Raw genomic sequence first — 15,620 nt, forward strand, 5'->3', positions numbered from 1 at the left:
GAAACCTGACTGATTGTGGACCTATAATTCTAACAATTGCTTCCTAAAAATAGGGAAAAAACTTTCATGGGGGACAGTTCAAACTAATAATAGACATTTTTGAAGTGCAAGAGTTTTTATAATTCTAATATATTTGCCATAACGCTGTGTTCACATCTGCATTGGAGGCTCCTCCTTCACAGATTACATTAAAAAAGCAGGAAAAAATAGTAGGAGAGCATGCTGCGTTTTCTTTCTGGTAAAATAATGAAACCCATGATGGAAACCCGATGGACCCCATTATAATCCATGAGGTCCATTGGGTACTGCCAGTATCTGCCATGTGGAACAGTAGATAATAGTACAGATGTGACCCCAGAGTTAATTTCAGTTTTAAGTCATAAAAGAAGTAATGTAATAAAAGTAAAAAAAAAATTGCGGCAGCAAATGTTATTTTTTTTCAAAAATCTAACAAGAAAATATAATTCATGTATTCCTTTATCATGCATTTATCATTTGTGCATTCCTTTTAGAAGTGAGCAAGAAACATTGAAGAAATGTTTTCCTTTGAACCATTTTTAGCTTGTTGATCCTTAAAGGGGTTTTCTAGCCTGGGGATATTAATGACCTATCCCCATGATATGGTAACAGTCATAGCGATGCTGAATATCCTCCTGTGGTATGTCATTCCAAGCTCAACTTGGACCTGTAGTTTGGCCAAGGTGGTTGTTGGCTGCTATGCATGGAGTATTCATCACCCTATCCAGTCCCAGACATTCTCAATCTGTTGATTGGGATGGCCCAAGGAGCTGATGGATTCCCTGACAAGCACATTGTGTAGCATGGGCAGTGTGTGGAAAGCATTATCTTGTTGGAACGGCATGTATTCACAAAAAGGCAGTAGGCTGGTTCCACTATATCCTGGACATATCAAAGGCTGCTTAATGTTCAATCCATAAATACCAGATTGGAATGGACATGGTAGATAATCATACCCAACACCATGGCACCTGGTGCTAGTCCTGTGTGTCTCAGCACTATACACAATGGCAGTAAGCGCTCCCCAGCTCTCCTGTGAACTCCATCAGCCCTCCTGTGAAGCCATCATCAGTACCAATGTAAGCCATGTACCGGGGTGGGCTCCCCAGAATACAGCGAAGTCACAGACAAGGAAAGCGACACTGACACCAGCTTAATATGCAAGAACAGAAAACTTTACTTAGACAACAAGTAATAACATAAGCATCACCAAACCAATACAAACATGTATAGGAACGCTATATCCCAGACCCACAGTCTATGTCCCTGACCACTGGACAGGCCTAGCCAATGGCGGACACAGCAGAGCCTGCAAGTCATGCTGTGCCGCTACAGAGGACACCCCTAGCCGGTGGCAAATGCAGCAGAGCCTGCAAGTCAATAACTGCGCTGCAGTCCAGTACAGCCTAGCAAAATGATATAGTCCTAACTAACTAATAAGAGGCCTAGGCTAGTCTCTGTAACTTTAGGCGCCACACAACATATCACAATCAGTGACCAGGTGTACTGACCTGTGTCCGTTCTGGGCCCGAGGATATCGCCTACTAGAGATGGCCACCAACTTCTCAGCAACCGTGCGGCCTTGCTTGATGATAAGGCCTTCTGTCCACACTCTGAACTGGTCCTGGGACAACCTCTCTTTCAAAAGAGCTGGATACAGAAAGGATATTACAGCTACTCTCCTTCTTCTGAGTGTCCATTAACTGCCGGACATCTGCAAGCCAGGATGGAATCGGATTCAGTCCCTCACAGCACAATCCTTCCACCATGCCAGATCAACACACTTCCTGGTTCACTCACAGGCAGCAGCATGAGTCATCATCTGTTTTGCATATTCAAATATCAGAGTGTGCTGGCTGTAGCTGCAAAACAGTGGCCTCTAGTGCCCGGAATGCCAAATGACAGTTTAAGTACAGACATTATGCAGAAATAGCTGTTTCACAATCTCACATGCCACCCCACTAGAAGTTGTCGCCCTCGGCAACTCTCCCCATACAAACTCATCCTGAGCATAGCGCTGTGGAGGCACACCAGCATTGGGCCTCGATGACCTTCTCAGATTGGGGGTTTCAGAAATACTGGGGACATCAAGCATATTTGACAAGAGAGGAGCTGTTGATTGCTCAGCATTGCATCTGGGTGGCAAACCTGCCATGGCCGGAACCTCTGTGGATACTTGAGCAGGGACGGCCCACCATTCCTCCTCTTCCTCGTCTGAGGGATTTTCCTCCATTCCCTGAGCGTGAGAAGGCACCCCCTCTACGCACACCGGCTCATCAAAATTGCAACATCTCAACATATTACGGTGTAAGTTCCGTGAGGGTCCCCCTGTCCCTACTGGCTCTACCTCAATAGACCGGAATAGCGGGGTCTACCCTTCTTTTCACCGTGTATGTAACTGCCTCCCACCGTCCTTCCAACTTCCCTGACGGCCGCTTGGCTTTAAACATCACCCGATCACCAGGGAAATACCCATCTTTCTGCACTGGTCTTGGGTTAGGGTGTACCACCTGTCCCAGGCGCTCCTCCACAACCTTGTGTACCGCTCTCAGCTGGCGGTGGTGCTCCTGCACCCATGCTTTTGTACTTCTCAGTGGGGGCTCCATCGGGTTAGGCATGTGGAGATCTTCAATCTCCCGTCCTGCTCGTCCAAACTTGAGCATATGTGGAGAGTATCCGGTGGTACTGTGTACTCTGTTATTATAGGCCCACATCAACTCAGGTAGGTATGCGGGCCACTGGGCTTTTTGACTGTCTTCCAGAGTCTGAAGCAAGGTGCGATTGAAGCGTTCGCACGCCCCGTTTCCTTGTGGGTGATATGGAGTGGTTCGGGAGCGTTCAATCCCATACAGTTGGTACAGTTCATTGATTAGAGTACCCTGAAAGCATGCTCCCTGGTCAGAATGTATCCTCCGTGGATACCTGAACACCTGTATAAAGTGTTTGCAGACAGCTTCGGCGGCCGACTCTGCGGTTTGGTCTCTGGTAGGCACAGCCACCGCATACTTGGTAAAGTGATCTGTCATAACTAGACAGTACGAGTGTCCCGAGGTAGAATATCCGATCTGTACATAATCGATCATCAGAAGTTCTAGGGGCGCTGAGGTGCGGATGGTCTGCACAGGAGCCCGCTGTTCAGTACTCTTACTCAACCCACAGGATCGACACTTAAGACATGCCGCGACCACCATGTCGGCCAGATCTGGACAGTACACCAGCCGTTGGAGCCACTTGAACGTTTTGTCGCTCCTGAAATGAGCTCCCTTTTCATGAGCTTCTCTGGCGGCCTCCGGTCCTAACGACATGGGAATGACAATCTGTTGCAGCTCTGACTGTAAGTATATGATCCGGCACAGGAGGCCCTGAGTAATTGTCAGCTTGTCCCACTGCCTTAACAACTTCTGACCCTCTGGGGTCAGGAGGGCTCGTTCTTCTGGCCGAGGCCAGATCTTGCTCCGAACCCATTCTTTCACCTTCCACAAATCCCGGCAGCTATCCTGGACTCTCTGCCAATCAGTCAACGTTTTTCCCAGCACCAGCGTCATTCCAGACGCCACCCCACTTGAATGTGCCACATCCGGGAACAGAGGTAAGCGACCAAAGTCAGGAGTTTCAGTATCCTCTAACTCCTCATCGGCTCTCTGAGTCGACTGTCCTACTGGAACTCGAGAGAGTGCATCTGCGTTGACGTTCTCCCTACCGGACCGGAACTTGATGCAGTATTGGTACTTAGAGAGGCGGGCCAACCATCTTTGCTCGAGTGCGCCGAGCTTGGCATTCTCCAGGTGTGCCAACGGGTTGTTGTCCGTCATCACAGTCACTTCTGCACCAGTCAGGTATTCTGCAAACCTTTCGGTCATGGCCCACACCAGTGCAAGTAGTTCAAGTTTAAAGGAGCTATAGTTATCAGGGTTCCGTTCTGACTCTCTTAGAGACCGGCTCCCATAGGCGATGACTCTCTCTCGTCCATCCTGGACTTGGGACAAGACGGCCCCCAGACCATGTAGGCTTTTATCAGTATACATCAGGAATGGGGTATCAAACCGCGTGTAAGCCAGGATCGGGGCATTGGTCAGCGCCTCTTTCACCGCTTCAAAGGCCTCTTGTTGCCGGGGCCCCCAGTTGATGGGGCGTTTCTTCGGGCCCCCAGCTGTGCCTCTTAGCAACTCGTTTAACGGGCCCACCAGATGAGCGAATTTGGGTATAAACCTCCTGTAGTAGCCTGCCAGTCCCACGAAAGCCCGTACCTCCCGTAGCGTACTTGGCCAGGGCCACTTCTGAACGGCCTCCACCTTGCTGAGGGCCGGTTTTACCTCCTCCTGGGTGACCACATGTCCTAAGTACTCTATCTGCTGTCGGAACAGCTGGCATTTCTTTGGCTCGATCTTGAGCCCATGGTCTCGTAGCCGTCCCAAGACTTGCCGCAGCTTCTGGAGGTGATCTTCAAAGGAGGCCCCGAAAACTACTATGTCATCCAGGTATATCAACACTGATTCGAAGTTAAGGTCCCTCAGACAGTGTTCCATCAATAGCTGGAATGTCCCCGGAGCATTGGAGAGGCCGAAGGGCATCCGGTTGAACTCGTAGAGTCCCATAGGTAGAATGAAGGCTGTCTTGGCTTTGTCCTTCTTGGCCACCGGCACCTGCCAGTACACACTAGCCAAGTCAAGAGTTGAGAAGAACTTAGCTTGGCTTAGGGCTGATAATGACTCTTCAATCCACGGAAGGGGGTAGGCATCCCGGACGGTGTGAGCATTCAGCTTCCCATAATCCACGCAGAACCGGAGACTCCCGTCTTTCTTCCGCACAAAGACTACCGGAGCAGCCCGCGGACTTTGACTCTCCTGGATCACCCGGTTCTCCAACATGCTGGCCACCATATCTTTCACCTCCTGATACATCTTAGGTGGGATCTGCCGGTAGCGTTCCCTGATCGGCGCAGCATCGCCGTTTGGGATTTCATGTTCGATGGCAGTAGCACACCCAAAGTCCTCATCATGTCTTGAGAAGGCCTCCTGAAATTCCCAGAGGGTGTCTTCCAGCAGCTTTTGTTCCCCCGGGGTCAGGATTCTGCAGTCCACCCCCATACGGGCCATGATCACTCGACCGTTCCACTCCGCAGTCGGGGTTTCCCTTGAATGGACCTCCACAGCATAGGTCCAGGCTGATCTCCTACTCGGCTGCAGCGTAAAGCCCCTTCGTCGAGCGATACACCCTTCGGACACATAAACTTTGGCCAGCAGGGTGTTTGCGGGGATGGTTAACTCGCAGTCCTCAACAGTACAGCAGCATATAGGCACACATCCGTCTTTCACTACGGCAAGGGCCCGGGCTACCAGTGGGCGAATCTGCGTTTCTTCTTGATAAGCAGGCTCGATCAGGACCTCCAGTCCATTCAGTCGTCGTCCAGCCCCCACTGGCAGCATCAATATTCGCTCCTGTCGAGGTGGGATCTTCAACGGAGTCCTCCGTAGCACCCTCACGTCTCCAATGGCCCGTCCGGACAGGTTACTTTTTGCAGGCTACAGCTCCCTTGACCATTTGTTGTAAGACCTTCTGGGTAGGCCGGTGTGCGGTGGCCCGTTGCCAGTACTTCGGCCCTTCCTTGGCATAGAGTTGATGATCTACACTCACCTAAAGAATTATTAGGAACACCTCTATTTCTCATTAATGCAATTATCAGTCAACCAATCACATGGCAGTTGCTTCAATGCATTTAGGGGTGTGGTCCTGGTCAAGACAATCTCCTGAACTCCAAACTGAATATCAGAATGGGAAAGAAAGGTGATTTAAGCAATTTTGAGCGTGGCATGGTTGTTGGTGCCAGACGGGCCGGTCTGAGTATTTCACAATCTGCTCGGTTACTGGGATTTTCACGCACAACCATTTCTAGGGTTTACAAAGAATGGTGTGAAAAGGGAAAAACATGCAGTATGCGGCAGTCCTGTGGGCGCTAGAGGTCAGAGGAGAATGGGCCGACTGATTCAAGCTGATAGAAGAGCAACGTTGACTGAAATAACCACTTGTTACAACCGAGGTATGCAGCAAAGCATTTGTGAAGCCACAACACGCACAACCTTGAGGCGGATGGGCTACAATAGCAGAAGACCCCACCGGGTACCACTCATCTCCACTACAAATAGGAAAAAGAGGCTACAATTTGCACGAGCTCACCAAAATTGGACTGTTGAAGACTGGAAAAATGTTGCCTGGTCTGATGAGTCTCGATTTCTGTTGAGACATTCAAATGGTAGAGTCCGAATTTGGCGTAAACAGAATGAGAACATGTATCCATCCTCTGATGGCTACTTCCAGCAGGATAATGCACCATGTCACAAAGCTCGAATCATTTCAAATTGGTTTCTTGAACATGACAATGAGTTCACTGTACTAAAATGGCCCCCACAGTCACCAGATCTCAACCCAATAGAGCATCTTTTGGATGTGGTGGAACGGGAGCTTCATGCCCTGGATGTGCATCCCTCAAATCTCCATCAACTGCAAGATGCTATCCTATCAATATGGGCCAACATTTCTAAAGAATGCTATCAGCACCTTGTTGAATCAATGCCATGTAGAATTAAGGCAGTTCTGAAGGCAAAAGGGGGTCCAACACTGTATTAGTATGGTGTTCCTAATAATTCTTTAGGTGAGTGTAGGTCTCTCAGTATATTCATGCCCAGGGTCACGTCCATTCCTTTCCGGGGCGAATGGTCCACCAGCACGACCCCTTTCTTGCCGATGTCTTGCCCAAACAGTTGGACCCGCATCCAGACTATCCCTCGAACATCCATCTCTCTATTATCGTCAGCCGTCAGCCTGATGACTCTCCCATCTTCGGGCTCCATCATATGTCCGAAGTGCCTCTCGAAGAACTCCAAAGGCATTAGAGTGCACTCTGACCCTGTATCAACTAGGCAGCAAACCTTTCGGCCTTCCAGCTCGGCTTCTAATACAGGGCTGCTGGCATACAGATCACGTTCTTCACACAGAGGGCTTAACTTCTGGTGCACCGCCGTAGGATGCCCAGCTACTGCAGCGGTCTGAAGTTTAACGTCGGCTCTGACGCTACCTGTTCTGGGCACTCTCTGGCCATATGGTTGTACTTTCGGCAAACCCAACAGAGGGGCCCTCTCACCGGGGTTGTTGTGGGTGGAGTGACACGAGGTGCGGGGAAAGTTTCCGGAGGCAGGGACTGTTCTACCTTCATCTGGGACACTTCCAGCCGAAGCTCTTTCAATTCCGCCCACAGGGCTTGGACCACATCCTTTAAGGACTCTGATTCTTCAGATCCCGGCCGCTCCCTTGTAACATGCGCGCTATTCACCACTCTCGCTGCCGTAGGTATGGGCTCTTCCTCCTTCTCTACGGCGGCTAAATAAACGCTGTAGAATGTCATATCAACCATTGTTCGGGTCATCTCTTGTAATTTATCTTGTAGGAATTTATTGGAGAGCCCCACTATGAACTGATCTCATAGAAGCCGATCCACCTCCCGGAAGGCGCCCATAGCCTCAGGGTCTCGTCGTTGTATCTCATTCAGTATCTCCTGTAGAGCATTGGAATATTGCATCAGGGTCTCGCCCTCTCACTGGGGTCGGTTAAAGAATTGACTCCGTAACAGTACCACTTTGGCCCGCCCCCCTTGGGCTCTCTCTAGCAGGGAGAATATCTTCTCTAGGGTATCTCTCTCAGAGTCAGGCCTTACCATCACTGTACGCCTGACGTCACCCTCTAGGGCTCCCAATGCAACCTCGGCCCGCAGTTCGGGGGTCAGGTTACACATTTTAACAGCACTTCGCACCCTTTCAGTCCAGTCCTGCAATGTCATGTTGTTACCGTCAGACTTTGGCAGATGACGCAGCAGTGCCCCTACAGGGATGTATCCTACTGGGGTAGCCATATTGTTGGGGGCAAGCTGGACTTGCGCCTGTGCACCCTGGGCTGGGTCCTGATCCGGCACCACTGGCGCCGGGGGACGATCTCCCGCCGCGTTCCCGTCCATAACGGTCGCTGTATCCTGCCGACTACGCCAAGTTGTAAGCTGTGTACCGGGGTGGGCTCCCCAGAATACAGCGAAGTCACAGACAAGGAAAGCGACACTGACACCAGCTTAATATGCAAGAACAGAAAACTTTACTTAGACAACAAGTAATAACATAAGCATCACCAAAGCAATACAAACATGCTGTCACGCCCATGTTTATGGTCGTAACTCCTGATCCGTATGCTGTTGCTTGCGGTTTGGTTTTATTGTCAACCACATGGTGAGGGCTGCTTGTATGTTGCCTCACGTGTGGTTGCCGCTGGCAACATGATTGTACTTGGCAGTATAGCAGCCTGAGCTGTTGCTAGGCAGCTTGCTGTCAAGTGCATGCGGTTACACCTGGTTGGGTGTGTTCATCTGGTTGTGTGTGTGTGTGTGTGTGTGTGTATGTATGCACTTTTCTATGTCTGGGGTGCATGAGGTTTATGTATGTGTGCACTGTGACACTTCCCTTCACTTGTGGCTGCCCGTGGCAACGTGTGGTATTGTGTACATGTGGTGGCAGTGTCTCGGCCTTCTGGCTGACTCCCAGGACATGGTTGCCATGCATGTCGTTGCCTGCGGTAGCAGCTGCAGTGTAATTGTTTATTGTACACTTCCTCTTTAAGTGGCTTTTTCCCTTGCCTGGTGTAGGAAGGGTTAACTCCCTTCTTAGTGTGTGAACACTGGGTGTGTGTGTGGGTGTGGCCACTTGGGGCTATTAAGCTCCTGCTGGATGCCAGACTCTGAGGGGTACTTCAGCCATGGTTAGCTGAAGTCATCCTTCTGGTTATTGACCATCTGCCAGTGAGGGCCACCCTTGTGGTCATAAACTTTATGTCTGATGTTTAAAGATGTCTTTATGGTCTATCGGTATATTGCAGCTATGGATCTGGGTTACTGTATGTTTAGGTGTTTGTGCTGTGTCCATTTATGTTTGGTGTGGACATCAGCTTGTGAGCACGGGATCCAGTCAGTGTGTCTGTGGCAGGTAGGTGTGGAAGTTGTTTCACTCACCTGCCATACCTATATGCTGTATCTGTTTCCCATTCCTTACAGCTCTGCCTGTGAGACTCCGGTTCCTCCGTATCTAGGAGGAACAGGTCATCTTACCCTGCTCCTAGTTCAGGGCCACCCTGAGGGCTAATAGGGACCCCAGGTTCTGGAGTATGAGCCCTCCTACCATCAGGGTCGGCTCATACAGCTAGGAGTCAGGGTCAGAGTTAGGGACGCTGTAGGAGGTGACCTGCTCCCTGATCCTGTGGTCCTGGCCGTGCAGTGACCACACATCTTCCGTCATCACACGGCTGAGGGTTTCCCACATCCTCAGCCGTGACACATGCATAGCAATGCTATATCCCGGACCCACAGTCTATGTCCCTGCCCACTGGACAGGCCTAGCCAATGGCAGACACAGCAGAGCCTGCAAGTCGTGCTGTGCCGCTACAGAGGACACCCCTAGCCGGTGGCAAATGCAGCAGAGCCTGCAAGTCAATAACTGCGCTGCAGTCCAGTACAGTACAGCCTAGCAAAATGATATAGTCCTAACTAACTAACTAATAAGAGGCCTAGGCTAGTCTCTGTAACTTCAGGCGCCACACAATATATCACAATCAGTAACCAGGTGTACTGACCTGTGTCCGTTCTGGGCCCGAGGATATAGCCTACTAAAGATGGCCACCAACTTCTTAGCAACCGTGCGGCCTTGCTTGATGATAAGGCCTTCTGTCCACACTCTGAACTGGTCCTGGGAAAACCTCTATTTCAAAAGAGCTGGATACAGAAAGGATATTACAGCTACTCTCCTTCTTCTGAGTGTCCATTAACTGCCGGACATCTGCAAGCCAGGATGGAATCGGATTCAGTCCCTCACAGCACAATCCTTCCACCATGCCAGATCAACACACTTCTTGGTTCACTCACAGGCAGCAGCATGAGTCATCATCTGTTTTGCATATTCAAATCTCAGAGTGTGCTGGCTGTAGCTACAAAACAGTGGCCTCTAGTGCCCGGAATGCCAAATGACAGTTCAAGTACAGACATTATGCAGAAATAGCTGTTTCACAATCTCACACCAAGGCAGTACCGGCTTTCATCACTGAACACTATTATTTGTCATTCATGTCTCCGATGGGCTCTGCCACTGCTCCAGTGCAGGCGCTCTTGGCAATGAGAGTTCAGTGGCAAACAAGCTAGTGGAGTGCGTGAATGCATAGATGACTTCTTATGGTCCAGGCGATCACTGCAGGGGCTACTGCAGAACCAGTATGTGATGCCAAGGCTGTCCTTTGACAGGTCATCAAAATCAGATTATTGGGGTCTGACACCCAGTACCCCCAATGATCAGCTGTTTTCAGGGTCAGAAACTAAACATTAGATGGAGCCGCAAGCAGAAGGCTCTATACACTGTGTTGTTGCTTTGCTGTCATACTGCAGTTCAGCTCCCATTCCGGCTCTTGCGTTTATTATTACTGCCCTGCTTCCCCTAATTGAATACATTTTGGGGCATTATTTAACATTATATTAATAAAGAGAAATATCATATTGACAGAAACCTTAGATTTTAAAAACTGACCAGTAACATCTTGGATATTTGGTATTGCACTGCTTTAAAGGGAATATGTCACCTAGTTTTACCCTATAGAGCTGCAGACATGCACGGATAGATCTCCGCTAACATGTCCGCAATATACCTGTCCCATAGCTCTGTGTGGTTTTATTTCATTTAAAAAATGATTTTATAGATATGTAAATTAGCCAAGTAAGGTGCCCAAGGCGTGATTACTTATGGTTAAGGAGCCCAGCCATGCTCCCTGTGAAGGAGCCCAGCACCACCTGCATCCAGGAATCTCCTCCTTGCTCACGACGTTACAGTGCCGTAATCTCGCAAAGCACGAGCTAGCGCGTGGGCAGTTCGTTTACTTAGGCTGATGCCAGCAAAGGGAACTGTAACGGGATTCCGAAGGTGCACTCGGTCCCCCATTACCCGCAGACCTGTTGCTTAGCTTTGGGAATGAGGATCTGTGTTTGACCTCATTCCCAGGGCGGCGTTACTAGCTGGGTGGCTCCCTGCTCCTAAGTCTGCCTTGAGCGCCGAGCTGATCACTCGGTGCTCGACTGGTTGGTCTGTCGGTCATGTGACGCTGGCCACGTCACATGACCCTCACTCCCCACTATAAATACAGGCAGCCTGCTGGCCACAGGTTGCCTGTTAATTTAGGTTCCACCTGTGATTTGGTCTTTCCTGGCGTACTTACCTCCTGCTGAATTCCTGACGATCCTCTGCCTGCTCCTTGTGTACTTTGCTGCTCTCCTGGTATTTATGACCCCGGCTTCTCCTGACAATTCTATGCTTGCTCCCTTTGTACTTTGTAGATTTCCTGGTATTGACTCGGTCCGTTCACGTTCTGTTGTTTGTCTGTCTGTCATCCCTGCACTTATTCCAAGTTAGGGATTGCCTGCCAGTTGTCCCCTGTCATTAGGACTCGCGAGGCAAGTAGGCAGGGCCAGGGCCAGGGGTAAGGGTGGAGCGCAGTGGTCACTTCCCTTCCCCCTGTGTGTGTGTGTGTGTACGCGACCGTTACAGGAACGAACACTTTGCCGGCACTGTGCATGCGCTAGCTCGCGCATCGCGAGGTTACGGCACTGTAACTTTGTGAGCAAGGAGGAGATTCCTGGATGCAGGTGGTGCTGCAGGGAGCGTGGCTGGGCTCCTTAACCGTAAGTAACCACGCCTTGGGCACCTTACTTGGCTAATTTACATATCTATAAAAATAATTTTTTTAACTAAATAAAACCACACAGAGCTATGGGACAGGTATATTGCGGACATGCTAGCGGAGATCTATCCGTGCATGTCCGCAGCTCTAAAGGGCAAAACTAGGTGACAGATTCCCTTTAAATTTGTAGGTGCCTATGTTGTTGTTTTTTTGTTTATTTATTTATTTATTTATTGCCAACAGATACAATGAAATTAATGCAGTCAGCATGGCTTGTAGCTATGGAATCCCAGAATGTGGAGAACTGGCCACCAGACTCTTTAACGAGTGGAGAAATTCAAATGTCAATGGGTATGTGTTCAGAAACTGCAGATTATTATACTATAGGTTGAAACATTGCATACTCCACATAGTGCACTTATGTTATAGTCATTAGGGGAGATTTATCCCCTAGCAACCAGATTCCACCTTTCATTTTCCAAAGGCGCTCTGAAAAATCCAGTTTCCTTTTGCACCAGTTTTGATAAATCTCCCCTAATATTTTTATGTATAGTGTTATGCATATTTGTGATAGAATGAGACATTTTCTGGGAATGCCGATTGAATACCCTTAAAATGCTGATAAAATTCAAAGGGGTATCCAGCTATTTCAGGTTATCATACATCGACAGGATAGATCATAGGCGTCCCACCAATCAAAATGGAGGCCCCATGCCCCAGAGCCCCCTAAAATGAATGAAGCAGCAGGCCGCTCATGCACACTGCAACTTCATTCATCTCTATGTGACCTTCTAGAAATAGTTGAGTGCTAAACTCGGTTGGGGGATAGCTTGAAATAACAGGAATACCGCTGACCACAGATTGTGCTGTGGTTGGCATACAGAATTGGTATAAGGGGCTTGGTCATTTGGTTTTTGTTTCATGCACCAGCAGTACAGCTTTTATTATTGCTTATATTATTGTACTAGCCCAATGTCATTAGTGGTATGGTAAACTCTCTTGTGAAACTGATACCATGTTCATTGATGTTATTATGTTTGTCTATGTGAATAGGATTCATCCAAATCTGAGGTCCACCATCTACTGCAATGCCATAGCTCAAGGGGGAGAAGAAGAGTGGAATTTCTTATGGGAACAGTTCACGAAGACCACTAATGCGCAAGAGGCTGACAAACTCCGGGCAGCGCTGACGTGTAGTAGGGAACCCTGGATCCTGAATAGGTAAACTGAGTTTGTAAAATCTAATGCATTTTTAACAAGATTCTGTTTTTTTGTTTTTTTTAAAACTGACATTCTGCTTAAAGGGGTTATCTGACTCTTTGTAGCTGATGACCTATCCTCTGGATAGTTCATCAGCATCTGATTGGTGGGGGTCCAACACCTGGGCCTTCTCACTGGTTACCTTAGACCAGTGATGTCACAACCATTTATTATGTGGCCTAGGTGCAGCTCAGCTCCATTCAAACAACTGATCAGCGGCTTTCCCGGGTGTCGGATCCCCACCGATCAGATGCTGAAGACCTATCCAGAGAACAGATCATTAGTTACAAAGTGTTGGATAACCCTTTTAACAAACAATCCCACCAACTAAACTGCCTGACCAGTTTTTATAAAGAACTGACTCCCAATGGCAAGTGATTGGCTGAATACAGCTGGTTATGCCATCAACATGCAGTTTCGGCCGATGAACAGCCGAGGTTTTCCAGCATGGCGGATTACATTTTCAGCAGACAAGAGTCTGCCGTTGGTGATCGAGAACGCTCATTCACGCTAGTTTTTCAAACGACAGTTGGCCTGAATGACCGAAATCTGCCATTCCGGAAGCCTTTAATCTCATGTGTATGGCCACCTTTAGGCTTCTACAGTGGCTGTCATGGCTCTGACCAACTTATTCGTTAGCAATGTATTAGGAGATGAGGTTCATAGTGAGGATTAACAATTACAAGTATCTAAGTACCGTAGCTCAAAATGCACAACATCTTACTTTATGGCTTTGTTTAAAGGAGTTTTCTGAGATTCTGAAATTGATGACCTATCATCAGGATATGTTATCGATATCTGATCAGTTAGATTCCATCAATTGATCAGCTGTTTGGGAAGGCCAAGGCGCCCCGGTGAGCACCACAGCCTCCTAGCAACTTACCAAGCACAATGTTGTCTAATGTCCATGTGCTTAGCACTGCATCTCAGCCTCATTGCCTTGAATGGGACCGAGCTGCATTTAGGCCACGTGTCTGATGAACATGAGGCTACAACACTATGGTCTCTTCAAACAGCTGATCGGTGGGGGCGCCAGCAGTTGGGCCCCCCTGATCTAATATTGATTACCTATCCTGAGGATAGGTCATCAATATAAGAAAAGCAGACAACCCCTTTAAGGCATCTGACAGATAGCTAGCGCTGGTGCCTTGCAGAGCTGGGGTCCTAGATGCGAGTCCAACCAGGGCAACATCTACATGGAGTTTGTATGTTCTCCCCATGTTTGTGTGGGTTTCCTCCAAGTACTTTGGTTGCCTCCCACACTCCAAAGACATACTGATAGGGAACTTAGATTGTGAGCACTATTGGGGACAGCGAGTGATAAAGTCTGTAAAGCGCTCCAGAATATAGCAGTTCTATATGTGCATTAAATAAATAAATAAATAATGTCTGTTATATTGCTGAGGAATATGTTGGCGCTATATAAATAGGTAATAAATAATAAAAAATAATAAATATATTTCACACATATGGTCTATATAGTAAAAACTGATGTGTGCTTATAATTTTATATTTTCAATTTACAGACTTCTGCAATTTTCCTTGGATCCCAGCAAAATCCGCAAACAAGATACTCTTTCTACAATTACCAATGTTGCTAACAATGTGATGGGCCAGGACCTTTGCTGGGAATTTATTAGCGCCAACTGGGAAACACTTGTGAAAGAGTAAGTTAAAAAGCAAACAAGAAACGCTAATCCTATAATGGACTGTTCTACCTCTTAGGACTTTATTTTGTAATCATCACTAATATATAATTATGTAAATCCATCTGAATGTTTGCATCTGGTTAATAGAAACGCTGTTATAATTGTCTGCAAATCAAAATGAAATAATAACTTCCTATTTACATGACCGTATTTGTGGTCCGCATCTGATCCGCATTTTTTGCAGATTAGATGCGGACCCATTCATTTCAGTGGCTTCGTAAAAACTGCAGACAGCACACTGTGTGGTGTCCGCATCCATATGTCCGTTCCGTAGCCCTGCAAAAAAATTACAACATGTCCTATTCTTGTCCATTTTGCGGACAAGGATAGGCATTGTTACAATGGATCCGCAAAAAAAAAACTGATGCAGACGTCATCCTTATTTTTTGCAGACCACAAAATACAAAGGTTCGAGTGAATGCACCCTTATATTGACACATTATTTACTTGTTTGTTCATTTATTTATTGTTTTCTTTGTTAGGATTGGAGCTATATCGACCTTTGGTAATGTGATTAATGGAGTAACTGGAAGATTTTCCACAAATTTTCAGCTGCAGCAAGTAAGTAATAATATTTTAGCAGCTCATTGACTAGTTTACATGAGAAGTAATTATGCTTATGGTTAGAACTGGATAGGAGATTACCAGGATACACTGTAAATAGGAAAACATTACTCTCACTGCCTAGAGCAGACCTGGGCAAACTACGGCCCGCGGGCCGTATACGGCCCGGCGGACCTTTTAATCCGGCCCCCGGGCGGAGCCAGAGGCGTGCCAAGCAACGATACCCCTCCTCCGCGAATGAAGAGGACTTCCGACTCGGCGTGCTGCGTGTGGCATGGCGCGGTGGCAGGGAGGCAGCGTCAGCGGCAGTACTGTCTAGGTAAG

The 15,620-nt window shown here is 48.0% G+C and overlaps 1 protein-coding gene across 1 annotated transcript in view; it reads left to right on the forward strand.

Moving 5' to 3' along the window:
* LOC120985919 (aminopeptidase N-like) overlaps positions 1 to 15,620 on the forward strand; it is a 126,608-nt gene that overhangs the window by 98,004 nt on the left and 12,984 nt on the right. Inside the window, exons 16-19 of the mRNA XM_040414140.1 lie at positions 12,007 to 12,114; positions 12,817 to 12,984; positions 14,550 to 14,690; positions 15,215 to 15,293. Coding sequence (XP_040270074.1) covers positions 12,007 to 12,114; positions 12,817 to 12,984; positions 14,550 to 14,690; positions 15,215 to 15,293 — 496 coding nt within the window. The remainder of the gene's footprint in view (positions 1 to 12,006; positions 12,115 to 12,816; positions 12,985 to 14,549; positions 14,691 to 15,214; positions 15,294 to 15,620) is intronic.

The sequence above is a fragment of the Bufo bufo genome, chromosome 1 (genome assembly GCF_905171765.1).
Source record: "Bufo bufo chromosome 1, aBufBuf1.1, whole genome shotgun sequence".
Classification (NCBI taxonomy): domain Eukaryota; kingdom Metazoa; phylum Chordata; class Amphibia; order Anura; family Bufonidae; genus Bufo; species Bufo bufo.